The 18,238-nt window shown below is 39.1% G+C and overlaps 1 protein-coding gene across 1 annotated transcript in view; it reads right to left on the bottom strand.

The window, feature by feature from the left end:
- Positions 1 to 1,922: 1,922 nt before the first annotated feature.
- Positions 1,923 to 18,238, bottom strand: part of TAFA4 (TAFA chemokine like family member 4) — a 129,391-nt gene continuing 113,075 nt past the window's right edge. The window contains exon 4 of the mRNA XM_057704583.1: positions 1,923 to 2,074. Within this exon, the coding sequence (XP_057560566.1) occupies positions 1,923 to 2,074 (152 nt within the window). The remainder of the gene's footprint in view (positions 2,075 to 18,238) is intronic.

Here is an 18,238-nt window from a genome sequence, read left to right as displayed (position 1 = left end):
AAGGAAAATTTTTTCTCGTTGGTGGATTTACGACGTAGCTCCTTGGCCACGCCAAGATTTTGATTTAGGAAGGGGTGAGGGAAGAACGGCTGAAAGGGGCCCACTGCGAAAGGATAGTGATCTTAAGGCAGGGTCTGCTTAACAGGCACACTTGGGTTTACACAGATTGGAAGTTTATGGGGAGTGGTTTAGAAGAGGCGCTGATGGAAATGATGGCAGTGCTCACCGCCTTCCTCCACCAACAACCTCCACGAACTTCTACTGCCCTGGGTCTAAAAGCAGAGAGCAGGCCACTTAACCTAGTTATCATGCTATCACTAACAAGGACAGGTTAGTTGATAATTGCAATGTTAAAATGACGCTCGATTTTGAAATTATTTTACCTAGATAATAAGAAACTAATCAAATGACTTATTCTATTGATACCTTGGGATATGATAAATATCAGCGGAAATTTACATTGAAAATGTATTGTAAAACCTTGTTTTATAATTGTATGTTCTAGATTTAATCTTACTAATGACATGTTTAAATATTTTATAAAATCTTGTGTATTATACTATCTCATACACTCATAGGAGGAGAACTCACCTGCTCTTGACCTCAGGGCTTGAAAATGATTGAGAACGCGAGTAATTCAAAATACTCATAAAGGGGAAAATATAAGCAAGATGAGAAACTATTCAAGAGATATTATCCCTCCTCATGGGCCAATGCGGACACAGAAACGAGAACTAAACAGTCATTCCATTCCAGTGTGTCTACCCAGTATAATCCTAGCATGGCCTGTTTTGTTAATTTTCATCCAAGAAATAGTTGCAAGAGACATTCAGCTGGCTCTGGGTAAGCAAACTATCTGGGTAAGCAAAACAGCAAGGGGCGCTGACTTCTCAGCTCTCCTTCTAGACAGAAAGCTGTCAGTATGAAGTAAAGAAGTACGGCACTCCATGCAAAATGTCACCATAGTACTGTGCTCAGAGGTACAGGGGATGTGAAGCCTATCAGAGAAGGATTCCCTGAAGAAACAGTGGTTTCTTTCTAGAAAAGAACGGCAGGAAGCATATTCCTTTGCAAGTGTAAAGGCACCACAGGAAGAAGGGCTCACAGAAGGCAGAGGCGGTTGAAGCAGAAAGAACGAAGGGAGATAGCTCGCCAGGTTATTTATCGAGGGCCAGACAAGCAGAGGCTAGCAAAGGAACACAGAGAAGCCACTGAAAGATCTGGGGGTGGATGAGCTTAGTAGCTTTGCCATTCACAAAAATGCCTATAGTCATCCTATGCAGAACAGACTGGAAGGGAATCAAGAGGCAGCAACCTCCGTCATCTGGATGAGACGCAATGGTGGACCGCACAGGGATTGTAACTATGGTGACGCGGAATGGTGTAGAGATTTGGGAGTAACGACCCCAAAGACAAAATAATAGATTGGACAGGGGAAGATGAGGCAGAAGTTAAATTTCTGGCTCAAGAACTAGGGGGAGTCTTTCAGAGACACAACGAGAAAGAGGATGATTTGGGGAGGAAACTATTCACTTACGAGGCTTGAATTAGAGTCTTCAACCATTAAATCTCCTCTTAGGCTGCAGGTATTTCCATGTCAGTAAATCATCTGGGTGTGGATTCTTGCCATGCTGTTTTGATACACGGGATTGTCAACTCTGAAACCTTTACTTTTAAATCAGCCCATGAAGGAGCTGAAATGAATTCAGTAGTCCTGCCTAAAATAATGTGTTCCCCCACCAAATCACTGCTCCGTAAAATCTGAAACTAAGGGTGATGCTGAGAAATGGGCTTTTCAAAGGGCCAAAGTCAGGGGGGCACTGCCCAAGCAGGTTTATCAACATAAAATAAGGCTGTCCTCTTGACAGCAGCAAGAATGAAGTGGGGAAACCCCACAGGTAATAATATACTGAAGTTGTAAGTTACAGTTGTGTTTTGTCTATACTTGCCTTTGTAGTTTTGACTTTATTGCCACTGCTACAGGACCAACCTGAGTAATCCGGCAGCACTTTGCAATCCTCTCCTTCCAAACAAGGATTCATGTGACACCACCATTTCTGAATCACAATGGAAGCTGGAAAACAAAGCCAGGTAACAGCTGTGACATTGCTTCTTCCTTCAAATACAGATAACATAAAGCTCCACATAGATGGGTACACTGGCTTCCAAAATTGCTTATGGTGAAATCTTACAAGTAAAGCATCCAATCAGCCATATATTTTACAGAAAAAAAATATTTCTTTTTATGCAATTGGCTAGCCGATTATGACGTAGTCCGTGAGATTGCACACTGTGCAGTATGCCTGCCTGGGTTTGAAGCTGATCCTATTTGGAAGGACCTTGGCCTAGCTTTTTTTTTACTCTCAGCTTCAGTTTCTCCATCTGCACAAATGGGAATAAAAATAGAGCCTCACCAGAAGATGGCAAGAGGATAAAGCCAACCTGTGTTGAATTCCTGGCTGACTTTGGACCAGTCACTGTTGTCAGAAAAGGTTAACTATTATTATGATCTCCATCGCTGGTTGCAGGTTATAATGTTGGATGCTGATACTGCACTTGTGTTTGATACCCTTTGTTGTCAATAGCAAAGACTAAGCACAGCTGACACGTTCATCCCACAGGGTGCCCATCTCTCCATGCCATTCCAGCCGGGTGAGTAACCACTTGGGTCAGCTACTAGATGCCAAGGTAAGATGGGAGGGCCTGGCACCCCTCACATCCCTACCTTCTCAACTAGTCAGTTAGCTCACCTGTGAATTCCCTGTCCTCTTCATCTCACCATCCCCACAGTAGTCTGCTAGCAAAATGATTGATGTTTTAAGCCCATGAATCAGAAACTAGCACCCTGGTTCTTTGGGTTTGTAGGCAGGTGAAGAGAAGTTAAGAAAAAACCATCAACTTGACTGGTTATTCCCATAGATTTCAAAGGACAAAAAAAGATTGGGTTCACCTTTCAAACTCAATCACATTCAGTAGGCTGGTATAGGACAAAGCTGGGGATAGTGTGTGTGGTTTGGGGAGTGGACGTAGTTTAGCCTTGTTTTTTGTTGTTCAAACAGTAGCACGTTGATTTAAAAAAAAAAAAAAAAAGAGGAAAAAACACACCCCAGTGGATTTTACCACTGCCTCAGAAGTCTGAAACTCAAGGTCAAGAAAAAGCAGGCATACACAGGCCTACCTTGGAGAAATCCAGACCACCACCATAAAGTAAGTGACACCAATTTTATGACTTCCCAGTGTATATAAAAGTTAGATTTACGCTGTAGTCCATTAAGGATACAATAGCATTATATCTTTAAAAAACCTCAGTGTATATACCTTAATTAAAAAATATCTTATTGCTAACCATCATCTGAGCCTTTAGCAAGTCATACTCTTTTTGCTGATGGAGGGTTTGAAATAGTGCTAGAGTTACCAAAATGTGACACAAAGTGAGCAAATGCGGTTGGAAAAATGGTGCGGATACACTCGCTCAGTGCAGGGTTGCCTCAAACCATTACTTTGTAAACACCTAGTATCTGTGAAGTACAATAAAACAAGGTACAGCTGTAAATCCTAACAGCTGCTTTTTCTTGAATGCGGGACACGTTGCCAGATGTCTTTCCTTCATTTTCTAATTTCAAATTCCTACAACTCTGAGGCTATAAGTGGTTATTTTTTCTTTTTGCATCTTATAGAGAAAAGAAAACTGAGGTCTGGTGGTATTAAGTGACTTGCACAAAGTCACACTTTTTGCAAGTAGCCAAGGAGCATTTGAACGGAGGCAGTCTAATGCTGGCGCCCACGTGCCCACACTTAATACACACCCCTTCCCTCACAGCAGCGATGTCTACTAGAGGCAATGACAAAAGTAGGTAACAGCGCAAGCCAGTGCAGTCAAAACTCTACTCCTGTCGGGCAAATGTGTTGTGACATGATGAGGGCACAGGATTTTTCCAGTATTGGCTGAAAGAACCAGATACGGTGTCTTCTCTGCGTGCAGCCACCCCTCCAGATTCTGGCCAGACACTGAGGTATTATCCAGTGAGTCCCATCCTAACCGACAGTACCTGAGTAAGGCAGATCTGTGATCTAGAATAACCAACTGCTATGTAAATCAGAAGGTGCCAATACTGAGAGAGGCACATAGCTAAATGGGTTATTTTGTCAGAGACTGACACTGAACTTGAGTGGACGGACACACTGAGGCCAAGTCTGACAAAGTTATACTCTTTTCGGCCCCCAACATCACCACAGTGGCACCTTAAAATTGTACAAAGCTGTGTCATTTTCAAAGCACTTTTATGTACTACGCCTCTTGTGATTGTCCCAGGAAACTTCAGAAGCAAGAAGGGGAGGCAGATGGTTCCAGATACAAAACCCAGAGCTTTCCACAAAGTAAGTAATACTTGAAAACTGCTACAGAGAACAGACCATCTTCACAGTGCCGACCAGTCATTCATTATTTTCTGAATACCTTAGTTTGTTCCCAAGTAGATATAAAGACAAATAGGAGGTGGTTCCCAGCCCTCAATTTAAAATACCATCTGCAGGACGGGAAAAGTTATTTAAATGTTGACAGAGCTTAGTTATATTTACACAGGGTCAAAACTGAGTTTGAAATACTTTTTAAACTTTTTAAAAAATCTTTAAAACTGTTCCTTAGACAAACTTTCTTCCACTCAGCAGTAGAAACCTAGACACTCTTGACAGGTATCAGGGCTACCTGGACGCTTCAAAGGAAGCTTTGACAGATGGCCAGCGATCTGTCCAGGTGAAGGCAGGAGGGGCCCTGAACGGCCACCTGGAAGGCAAGAGACCCACGTGGCTGAAGTGAGGGGTCAGCCAGGAAGTAAGGGACGTTCAGCTGAGAAAGGTGGTCTCGGAAGCAAACCTGAGGGGCTGTCAAGGACAATTCAAAACTTGATTCTCTAAGCAGGAGGGAGCCATGGAAAGTGTCTGAGCAAGGTGGCGCAGTAAGCTGGGAAAACCTATATCCCTAGGACCGTGAGTCCGGCAGGAGATGATGAAAGAATTTAGAACAAAAAGGTGTCTGAGAGAGAAGACCAATTGAGGTGAGAAATCTGGGAATAAACTCCCTGCAGAGGAAATAGATTGAATCAGATTATCTCAACTTCACAGCAGAGAAATACTAGTACCTCCTTACTGGGCTCATGGGGATGCAGGATAAATTTGATGCCAAATCTAGAAAAGGAGCTTGAGGGGGAAAATGATGGATTCAGGCATTCAGCACAGAAAAAAAGTGCCAATTCTTAACTACAGAAGTGCCTAGTAGTTTATTTAAACAAATTACATTTAAATCCTTAAACAAAAGAAGGGAGCATATATAGTCAAGCCCTTATGAAATTATTTACCAGTGTCCTTTCATTTAATTGGAAAATATGGAGTGATGTTTCTAAAGACAGATTCACAAGATTCACAACAGACTCCTTAAAATAGCAAGCTGCCCTGGAATTTAAAATATTTCTATTTGTAAAAAAGAAATCATGTTCCTATTTGAAAGAGTACATTGAGTGAGGGGGCTCTATAAGTAGATACTTTATCCAGGATAAAGTCTCTTTGTGAAAGACTTAATCGCGAATGTTCTTTCAGAAAAGAGAGACATAATAAGAGCCACCCCAGTAGCCAAAATGCACGTTTCAAACTCCTTTTTGAGTTAAGGATTGACTAAGGAACTCACAGCTAAGGTGAAAGCCAACCAAGGGTTTGACCCAACAAGAAATAAGGTGGTAAAACAGCCCGGAAGTTTCAGCTTTGAGTGCATACTGAGTAGGCTGTGAGCTGAGACAAAGGACTCAGAAATAGCATTCTATTAAAATAACTCTTGAGAACATCTGCCCACTTAACCGAGTCTTGTCTCCACAGGAAAACAAGTTTGTAGGAGGCATACATTTTTTTTTTCCTGTTACCAAATACCATAATACACTTTAAATGAGAAAGTGTCTTGTCACGTCTATTTTTAAAATGAAGTTCTTTAAAAAGCCCCATGCCTTCCTGACTTAGGAAAACACACAAAATATCCCCATCTCCAAGCGGCCAAGCTATAACGAATTTCGAGTTTTATGCAGAAACGAGATTAAAAAAAGCGAAGCCCTGGTTTTATGGTAGCAACCAGTACTTTCTATAATGTTGTTTTTTAGGTGAAAATGTAAGGTGACTAAGTAACTGTTTTGCTCCTGGTGCATTTTCTTTGCTCTCTGTTGTATAAAATAGATGGAGTTCTTTTGTTTCTAGCCCTTGTCCCAAATAAATATCAATCTATTAAATAAAACACAATATGTATTTATATAGCTATTTAGATAAGCCCACCTTGGAATAAGACGAACAGGCTCACTTCTCAACAGCTGGTGTCTCCTTTGTTGATTTAGTTTGGTTGTATTTACACAGAGTTAAGGCTTTTCTAAAGAAAAGTGTATTTTTACCCTGAAAGTGCGGACAGAAAGATTAAGAACACATCTTCCTAGAATCTATGTCATCCAGAAAATGGAAACAGTCACAGGAATATGCGCTGAGGTTTTAATGTATTTTATCTTTAGCTATTTTGCTCTTACCACTGTTATTTCAAGACACTTACTGTGTTCTTTAAAATTAAGCCATTTAAAAAAATAATAATAAAATAAAGCCAGTTATTAACTTTTAAGAGAGTCCCGCCAATTGATATTTCTTGTTATTCAAAGAAGCCATTCCAACCTGGCCCAGGTAATAGGCATAAAGGCAGTAGTGAGAGGACCATGATTTTTTTTTTAAGGAATCTTTCCCTTCTTCACACATTTCACAGATGACACGGTATTGTTATTTCCACAGAGTACGGAGCGAGGCTGGGGATATATATGTACAAGCTCCTCTTTTATGATCTAGGTTTGCCTTCCCAGCTAAATGCCGTCTCACACAAGCACGTCCGCATGTGGCAGAGACACTAAGGCAGCGTCTCTCGACCTAGGCACCACCTACGTTTGGGGCCGGTAATTCTTTATTTGGGGGAGAGGGGTACATCCTGTGCATTGTAAGATATTCAGCAGCATCCCTGGCCTCTACCTGCTAGATGCCAGTAGTACCTTCTCCCCCAGCATCACAACCAAAAAGTGTCACCAGACATTGTCAAATGTCCCCCCAGGGTGGGGATAGAAAATCATCCCTGGTTGATAAACATTGATCTATGGTGACGATTTACATGTACTCAGCCCCAAATGAGAGGTTATGTTAGACCATCAGACCTCTTCAAAGCTTCGGCCTGTGAAAATAATACTAATTCATGGTAAATATCACGTCACCTCTTCCTTCCTCCCTGCACTGTAGGCAATTCCACAAGTCTAACCTTTGTATCTCTCTCTCATACACACACAGCCTGAGCTCACCTGACACCTAGGCTGACAATCTATTTGACCTGTCAAATGCAGAGATCACATTTCTCCTTCTCAGAGATCACAGGGTATTTTATATGAACTTTGTTCATAGCACTTCATACCCTTTCTTACTGGCAGAGTCTACTTCATCCGTTCTCCTCGAATACAAACTCCCAGAAGGCAGGCAGTAAGTCCTAAAATTTGATTTGCTCCAAGGCCTTTAATATCACAGGCTCTGTTTACATCTCCAGCTTTGTCTTCTACCATTTGTGAGCCAGACGAGCTACTACCACTTGCCAAGGTTGCCCCACTCATTCCCATGTGCTCTACACTCCTGCTCTGCCCAGCTCCCTCCTACCTGGTAAAGTCAGACGCATGGCTTCTCATGGGTACCACCCTTGACCCTTCATCTGCTTTCTCCATAAGCCCTTCATTTACTAGAGTTTAATTATGTATCTTTCCTAGTAAACTCTGGGCTCCTTGAAAGCAGGACCTGAGTCTAATTATTATCCTACTCTCCAGCATCTAGGACATGCCAGGCACAAAATTAAAACTTGATAAATGAACAAACGTGTGCAAAGGGCATGTCCTTCCAACTTCCACAGTACTCTTGTAAACGACACTTCATTGTTATTTACCTGACGGACACTGAAAAAAACTGAGAACATTGCTTTGTCTTTCAGGTGGCACAGAGAACATAACTAGTAACAAACCTTGTGAACTCTCCTCTTAAAGAAAGACCCTGCATCTCACCAAACAATCCATAAAGCCAGGAAAGATGTCTGCAGTACATGCAGTAAATCTTGTCCTTAACTAAGCAAAATCTGACATCTCAGAAAAGATTAAGCTTTTCAAACCTGATGTTTAGAAAGCATTCACTTTGACAAAAGAAATTAAGCTTCATTGTACTACATGTTTATCTCATTTTATCATAAAACGATTCAGCATTCTCTCTACAGAGTTATATTTTGATAAATGTGTAGAATAACGGTGCCTACCACAAAACAGCCCTGTCTATGCCGGTAGAAGATTCAAAAGCAAGAACGCTTAACAGCTAAGTAGTTTCTGTTTTAGGATCCAAGTAATCATAGCTTTAATCAAGTAATTCCCCATCCCTTCTCCCAAATCCCAAATGTGTATTACAGACACATTTCAATAATTCAGGGGGATTTTATAAGTTAATTATAACAAAAAAGCTTGATGGGAGAAAAAAAACAGCTAATTTTTCTCCTTTTTTAACTAGTAAAAGCTATGATTTTATGAAAAAGCAACAAAAAAACACTAGATAATTATCTGGATTAACAAAAACACATAAAGATAGTCCAGCTTCTATACCAGCATTAATAAGTGCCCCCCCATGTCTTCTCCCCTTTGTTTTAATCTAAATGTAAATTCAAGTTATTTTAGATCCTCTCTGTGCTCATTGACAAGATAAAAGGAACATATCAGCAGAGACCAGGTCTTCCCACATGCCAATTAGCAGCATGATACTGCATAATTATTATGGGATAAAGATTAAGCAGGTAAAGCTAAAAAGCCCTAATCAAAACAATTCAGATAAGGAACAGAAGATCAGGGAGATATGAAAACAGACATACATCCTAACTAGAGCCTAAACTACAACTTCCTCCACCTCCTCGGTGACTTTGAACCAATAAACACTGACTGAACACCGACTATTTGCCAGGCAATGCTAGTGCAGGACACAACTATGAAGACACAATGACAATCCCATCTTTCAGGGTTTTGATATGCTCTGGCCACCGAATGTTGCACTAAAGTTACATACTTACATAAAGCTTATCCTGCACTACCCAGTGTAGAAGCTTCTAGTACAAGTTCCCATTTAAAGTTACACTAGTCACATCTCAAATGCTCAAGAGCCACATGTGCTTAGTGGCTACCAACCGTACTGGACGCATTTACATCATGCCCTGCAGATATGGAGATAAACAGAAAGAACATTTGCATCATCACAGAAAGTTCTACCGTACAGACTCTGCTCCGACACCAAACAGATGGTGTCTGTCACTTACTGATCCTCTGCTCTAGGGAAATCACGTAGCCTGTAAGCGTGTTTCCTGTCCTACAGACATAACCAAAAAGGTCTTTCAGTAGAAGAACAGCTAAATAAATTATAACCTGTCCACGTAATGGATGCTGTGGAGCAATGAAAAACTCAGGTCAGTAGGTACTAGCACACGAAGATCTCCACGACTTAATACTGATAGGAATAATGCACATTGGATGAAGAAATATCCAGTGTGAATCTAAAAAAAATGGTTCCGATGAACCCAGTAGCAGGGTAAGAATAAATATGTAAAGATGCAGATGTAGAGAACGGACTTGAGGACACGGGGTCGGGGGTGTGAAGCTGGGACGAAGTGAGAGAGTAGCTTTGATATATATACACTACCAACTGTAACATAGCTAGCTAGTGGGAGGCTGCTGCATAACACAGGGAGATCAACCCAATGCCTTAGAGGGGTGGGTAGGGAGGGTGAGAGGGAGGGGATGTGAGGATATATGTATAAATAGAGTTGATTTACTTTGTTGTACAGCAGAAACTGGCTCAACAGTGTAAAGCAATTATAGTCCAATAAAGAGCTAAAAAAATTCAGTGTGATAACTATTTGTGTATAACATACATTCATACTGGAATCTACCACATTTTCTACAGACCTATCTTAAATACACAAGTATATGGAAAATATATTGACCAAACAGATAAATATAGATAAATGTAATTAACCATAGGGTAAAGGCCAAAAGAGATTTTTCTCATACATAAAATGTAAAACAAGCCAGTTTATGGTAAGGTATTAATATTTCCTTTACTAAGAGGTGCTACTCTAGTAGATAGAAATTACTACCCTATCTGTGCTTCCCAGGCACCAACGAAAGTGCTTTGAGTATTGTAAAACATTATTTAGATGTATCAGATTTTTATATCCAAATATTCTAAACTAGACAGCGTATAAATACAGTCTATGTTATGATTCATGAGTTCTTGTAGAAGTTTAACATCTACAGAGATAATGTTGGTTCCGGATTGAAATTGTAGAGTAAGAAGATCCTGAGGTCACCTCCTCCCTAGGAGTACATATTTTCTACAACTCAGGTTATAAAGAACAGGCCACATCCAAATGGGGAGGAAGGGCAGAGATGTGGTCCAGTCAGAACCCACACCCCTGATGCAGGGACCCACAAGCAGTAGAGATATCACAACCATGAAGCTCCCTGCTGAGGAGCAATGGGTCCTAGTCCCACGTTAGGTGCCCCAGCCCCAGAGGTCCGGCACCCGGAAGGTGAGCCCCTAAAACATCTGGCCTTGAAAACGAATGGGGCTCATGTCTAGGAGAGCCAGAGGAATGGAGAAAAGACACTCCACTCTTGAAGGCTTCACACACAAACTCACTCGCTCCAAGTCCCAGTACAGAAGCAACAGCTTGAAAAGTTCCTGTGTTATACAAGAAGGAAATTCATTGACTAAAGTTAGGACATGTGCCAGAGGGGCAGGGATCTGGTGGAACTCTCCAGGGACAGAAGTGCTGGCAGGAAGCTTTTTCTTGTTAACCTCTCCTTTTCCCTAGCTGGCCCAGCACCGATGCGCACCACTTCTGTAACTCTCCACCTACGTAGCTAACACTGTGTGCCCCACCCCAGCGTTCCCCTAAGACCCTACCCCGCTGTGGTCAGTCCCTCCAAAGGAGCTCGTGCCCTACCTGGTGGGCCACCTCAGCCATTACCAGTGCCCCTCCAAAATGGTTCTTGCCCCGACCTCACCCAGCAGCTTGGCCAGCACTGGTGTCCCCCCAAAGCAGCTCCCATTCGGGGGAGCCCCACACACCAACACACCCACAAGAGTCATGATCAGGCCTCACAGCCAGTTGTGCCAGAGACCAGTTCTGCATATCAGGGTGCTATACAACAGCCCTGGCCAACCCATGCAACCAGCCAGCCTGGGGGTCAGCCCTGCCCACCATTGTGTCTGTAGCATTCAAGACTCAACCAGAAAAGAAAGGTGCGTACAGCCCACCCCGGTGATACCTCTGGAGCACCTGGCTCTGGTGACCAAGGGTGTCTGTGCCACTAAGCCCCACAGGGCACCTTGTACATAAGGCCACTCTTTCAAGACCGGGAGACATAGCTGACATACCTCACATACATAGTTAGCCAAAATGAAGAGACAAAGAAATACCTTCCACATGGAAATAAACAAGAAAAAAAAATCGCAGAGGAAGAACTACAAGAAATGGAGATGAGCGTTTACCAGCTAAAGAGTTTAGAGTAATAGTCATAAAGATGCTCACTGAACACAGGAGATGAATGAATAAACTCAGTGAGAACTTCAAAAAAAGAGACAGAAAATATTTTTAAAAATCAAAATGAAAGAATACAGTAACTTCTACTGAATACTCTGTAATGGCCTATATGGGAAAAGAATCTAAAGAAGAGTAGATGTATGTATAGCTGATTCACTTTGCTATACACCTGAAACTGACACAGCATTGTAAATAAACTATACTCCAGTTAAAAAAAGACTATAGTAACTTACATGAAAAATATGCTAAAGGGAATCAACAGCAGATGTATCAATACTTAGAACAGACTCTAAAACACAAACTGTAAACAGAGACACATCAGGACATTACCTAAAGATAAAGAGATCAATCTGACAATGTATAATGCTTGTAAATATCTATGCACCCAAAATAGGAGCACCTAAACATAAATATTAACAGATATAAAGGTAGAACTTATAATAATGGGGGACTTTAACACCCCACTTACATCAATGGACAAATCACCCAGACAGAAAATCAGTAATGAAACATTGGCCTTAGATCAGACACATTAGATCAGGTGGCCTTAATAAATACGAGGGTGAGTCAAAAATGATCCACACTCTGGTTATATTAAAACTTCTATAAATTCTACAGCCAGAGTGTAGATAATTTTTGACTTACTCTCGTATATTCTGCCAAAAAAAGAAAAAAAAAAACCAGGAAGAAAAGTAAACTGAAAAGGGATTTAAGACCTAAATATAAGACCAGATACTATAAAACTCTCAGGGGAAAACACAGGCAGAACACTCTTTGACATAAATTGCAGCAATATATTTTTCGATCCATCTCCCAGAGTAATAGAAATAAAAACAAAAATAAACAAATGGGACCTAATTAAACTCAAAAGCTTTTGCACAGCAAAGGAAGCCATAAAGAAAATGAAAAAAGAACCCACGAAATGGGAGAAGACATTTGCAAACTATGCAAAATTTACAAACACTTCATGCAACTCAATATCAAAAAAATAATCCAATTAAAAAATGGGCAGAAGCCCTAAATAGATATTTCTCCAAAGAAGACATACAGATTGCCAAGAGGCACATGAAAATATGCTCAACATTGCTAATTATTAGAGAAATGCAAATCAAAATTACAATGAGGTATCCCCTCACACCAGTCAGAATGGCCATCATCAAATCTGCAAACAATAAATGCTGGAGAGGGTATGGAAAAGAGGGAAGCCTCCTACACTGTTGGTGGGAAGGTAAATTGCTATAACCTAGTTGTCCATCAACAGATGAATACAGAAGATGCCATACATATATGCAATGGAAATTAGCCATAGAAAAGAATGAAATGATGCCATTTGCAGCAACATGGATGGACCTGGAGATAATCATAGTAAGTGAAGAAAGTTAGAAAAAGACAAATATTATATAATATCGCTTATACGTGGAATGTTAAAAAAAAAAAAAGTGATACAGATGAACTTATTTACAAAACAGAAACAGACTCAGAGAACAAACTTATGGTTACCAAGGGGGAAAGGTGGTGGGGAGGGATAGATTGGGAGTTTGGGATTGGTATGTACACACGAGTATATATATTTTTTATCTGTAGATGTATTTATTACAAGCATATGCCCCAAACCATGAGGTCATTTTTTTAATGTTTTTATATACGTGTGTGTGTAATAATTATACAATTACATATTATATATATATATATGTATGTATGTATATGTATGTGTGTATACAGACACACGTATAAATTCAGGACCTTTTAATTGAGACAAAACTGAAAATTAGACACTGCTATATTTAAAATAGATAACCAACAAGGACCTACTATATAGCAGCAGAGAACTCTGCTCAGTATTCTGTAATAACCTAAATGGGAAAAGAATTTGAAAAAGAATGGATGCTTTGTATGAATATAACTGAATCACTTTGCTGTACACCTGAAACTAACACAACACTGTTTATCAATGATACTCCAATATAAAATTTTTAAAAAAGACTTTAAAGCAGAAAAAGCAATACATCAAGTGCACATGGAACATTCTCCAGGATAGGTCACATTAGGCCACAAATCAAGTCAATAAATTTAAGATAATTGAAATCAAGCATCTTTACCAACCACAGTGGTATGAAACAAGAAATAAAATTACAAGAAGAAACCTGGATAAAACACAAACACGTGGAGTCTAAACAACATGTTACAAAAAACCAATGAGTCAATGAAGAAATTAAAGAGGAAATGGGAAAATATCTCAAAACAAATAAAAATAAAATACAAGTTTCCAAAATCTATAGGATGCAGCGAATGTAGTTCTGAAAGGGAAATTTATAGTGATACAGGCCTACCTCAAGAAACAAGAAAAATCTCAAATAGACAACTTAACTTATCATTTGAAGGAAATAGAATAGGAACAAAGCCCAAAATCAGCAGAAGGAAGGAAATAAATATTACAGCAGAAATAAATGAAATAGAGACTAAAAGAGACAAGATCAATGAAACTAAGAGCTGGTTCTTTGAAAAGATAAACAAAATTGATTAACCTTTAGCCAGACTCATCAGGCAAAAACAGAAAGGACCCAAATAAACAAAATCAGAAATGAAAGAGAAGTTATAACCAACACCACAGAAATACAAAGAATCATAAGCGATTAGTACAAACAATTATATACCAACAAACTGAACAACCTCAAAGAAATTGATAAACTAGAAACATACATTCTTCCAAGACAATCACGAAGAAATAGAAAATCTGAACAAATTGATTACTGGCATTGAAATTGAATCAGTAATCCAAAAACTCACAACAAGATAGCAAGGGGGAAAGTGGTGTTGGGGGGGTTGGGATGAACTTGGAGACTGGGATTGACATATATACACTACTATGTATAAAATAGGTAACTAATGAGAACCTACTGCATAGCATAGGGAACTCTACTTGGTGCTCTGTGGTGACCTAAATGGGGAGGAAATCCAAAAATGAGGGGATATATGTATACGTATGGCTGACTCACAGCAGAAACTGACAAAGCATTGTAAAGCAACTATACTCAAAAAAAAAAAAAAAAAAAAAAAAAAACCACAAAAAACATAAACCAAGTCCAGGACCAGAGGGCTTAATGAGTGAATTCTATAAATCATTTGAAGAAGAGTTAATACCTATCCTTTTCAAATTATTCCAAAAATTTAAAGAGGAAGGAATGGATTCAAACTCATTATCCTTATACTAAAACTACAGACAAAGATGGGAAAGAAAGAAAAGAAAAAAGAAAAGGAAAGGAAAGGAAAGAAAAGAAAAAAGAAAAGAAAGGGAGGGAAAAGAAAAAAAGAAAAAGAAAAAGAGGAAGAAAAGAAAATTACTGGCCAACATCCCTGATGAACATAAATGCAAAAAATCTCAACAAAATATTAGCCAACCTAATTCAACAATACATTAAAAGGACCATATGCCATGATCAAGTGGGATTTATTCCAGGAATTCAAGAATGGTTCAATATATGCAAATCAATGTGATACACCACGTTTACAAAATAAAGGAGAAAATCATATGATCATCTCAATAGAGAAAGAAAAAGCACTTCAGAAAATTCAACATCCAGTTATGATTAAAAACTCTCAACAAAGTGAGTACAGAGGGAATGTAGCTCAACATAGTAAAGGCCATATACAATAAACCCACAGCTAACATCACACTCAATGGTGAAAAGCTCAAAACTTTCCCTCTAAAATCAGGAACAAGACAAGGATCCCTACTATCACCGCTTTTACTCAACACGGTATTCAAAGACCTAGCCACAACAATCAGATAAGAAAAAGAAATAAAATTATCCAAATTAGAAAAAAAAAGTAAAACTGTCACTGTTTGCAGGTGATATGATAGTATATATCAAAAAACCTTAAAGACTCCACCAAAAAGCTATTTAAACTGATAAATGGATTTAATAAAGTTGCAGGATACAAAAATCAATATATATATATAAATCTATTGTATTTCTATAAAGTAACAACAAACTATCAGAAGGAAAAATTAAGAAAGCAATCACATATGGGATAAGCGAACCCTCATACACTGTTGGTGGGAATTTAAATTGGTGCAGCCACTATGGAAAACAGTATGGAGATTCCTCAAAATAGTAAGACTAAAACAACTCATATGATCCAGCTATCCCACTTCTGGCTATTTATCCAAAGAATACAAAAACACTAATTAGAAAAGAAATATGAACAATTTTATGTTCCCTGCAGCATTATTTACAACAGCCAATGTATGGAAACAATCTAACTGCCCATCAACAGATGAATGGATCAAGAAGATATGATTAATTTTATATAGACAGATAGATAGACACACAGAGGATTGATTATATATATATAATTATATATACATATAATTACACACACACACACACACACACACACTGGAATATTAGCCATAAAAAAGGAAAGAAATTCTATCATTTGCAAAAATGAAGGTATCTAGAGGGTATTATGTTAAGTGAAATAAGTCAGACAAAGACAAATAACATATTATTTCATTTATATGTTTACAAAAAAGAACAAACAAAACCAAACAGAAACAGACTCATAGATACAGAAAAAAAAACTGGTCTCCAGAGGGGAGAAATGTGGGAGGTTGGACAAATAGGTGAAGAGAAATAAGAGATACAAACTTCCAGTTATAAAATAAGCCACGGGGACATAATATACAGCATAAGGAACATAGTCAGTAATATTGTAATAACTTTGTACGGCGACAGGTAATTACTAGACTTATCCTGCTGATCAATATACAATGCTTATCCATGTCGCATCACTGTATTGTACACCTAAAACTACCTTAATATTGCATGTCAACTATACTTCAATAAAAACAATAAAAATCTTTACAATTTTTAATAAAAATTTAAATAAAACCTACAGAGGCAAGCAAACATTATCTTCCCAAATGAATCTCTGATTAGGGAAGATGAAATAATTCTCTCCTGTGCTAAACCTCACCGTGCACCAGCCAATGTGGGGAGATGTAAATAAGAGACCCAGTTCTCACCCTCAAGCAACTTGCAGACTAATGGAAAGACACACATTCAGCAAGTTTTTACAACCAAATGAGATGCATGTCATGAACTGGAAGTAGGGGGAGATACAAAAACAAATAGAAGAACTGAAAAGAGAATAGGCATTAAGCGGACAAATGTGTGTCGGGGGGATGAAGGCAATAATTCAGGCAATGGATATAGACCGATGACGTGCAGAGATAAAAGTGAACAGGAAAGACTCCAGTTTGGCTGGGGTACAGTAGTTGAAAGAAAAAAGTAAGAGAACCAGATTATGCAGGGCTTTCTCAGCCAAGCTATGGTAAGGAATTTGAATTTCATTTTTAAAGACAGTGGAAAGTCACTGAAGTGTGGTTTTAAATACAGGAGTGACGTGATGAGTTCCGTTTCTGTAGAAGGATCATTCTGGCTACAGGGTGAATACTGGAACACTAAGAGTAGTCAGCTCAGCAGAATGTAATTAGACCCTTAGACTGTAGAGATGACAGCAGGATAGAGAAAAGTGAACTGATTTGAGAGAGAGCAAGGAGACAGAATGAGTGTGATTTGGATTCAATAATGAGAAAAGATATATCCTAAACTGTCCCAGCTGGGGAGACAAACTTAGCAATTTTTTTTTAATGTTAAAGAGCCTCATCTTTTTTTATAGGTCTACAATCCTTTATCTTTAATCCCCAAATCCAGAAAGCTCTGAAAATGGCAAGAATTTCTTTAGGATGGCAGCAATACCTGACTTGAATTAACATGAGGTTCTTCATCTTGCCTTATCCTATCCTGCATGAATATTCATGTATTTTACTGTATAAATATATCTGTGATTACGGGGTACAACTGGGGAAGATATTAGGTCTGTCAGGTAATAGATGGAATATGCACTATGATATCTGGATAAAATCTGACAAAATATGAATCTGGCCACACATTTGCCCCCAGGGTTTCTGGTGAGGAGTTGTCCATGGGAAATTTTCCATGATCACTTTCCAGCTTGAAAGGTGGCTGAGCTCATGCTGATACACACCATTGGTACGTTTACCATACGTGTACACTATACAGCCTATAAATTCGTGTCTGTGTTTGGCAGGGGATGTGAGATATGTAAGTCAGCTATTCCTGCCGATTGCATGATTCTAGAGATAAGAATGTGTGTGTGTTTTAATCACTGACCTTTAGAAATGCATCAGATTAGACAGGAAGTGTTCATTTTCAGGGAGGTTTCGGCCACTGTAGAGAATCTGCTACAAGACTTAACCTCATGTATCTGTTCCCCTGGGGACCGGATACTTGTTTCTAACAAAGTATCTGCTCGAAGGAGTCTGGGCATGGAAAGGAATCAATCCCAGGCCTCCACCCTACAACCATCAACATTCATTCTTTTTTTTTCTAAACTGTTGGCACAGTATTCTGCTAGGGGATATGGAAACAACAAATGAATGATACATGATCCCAAAGTATTCTCAAGGAACTTGCTCCAAAGATGTTTCATAAATAGTAAACTAGAAATAAAGAGAATATTAGTCTGTAACATTAAATATGA

The sequence above is a fragment of the Hippopotamus amphibius genome, chromosome 13, assembly GCF_030028045.1.
Source record: "Hippopotamus amphibius kiboko isolate mHipAmp2 chromosome 13, mHipAmp2.hap2, whole genome shotgun sequence".
NCBI classification, from domain to species: domain Eukaryota; kingdom Metazoa; phylum Chordata; class Mammalia; order Artiodactyla; family Hippopotamidae; genus Hippopotamus; species Hippopotamus amphibius.
This window is presented reverse-complemented; position numbering and strand designations above follow the sequence as displayed.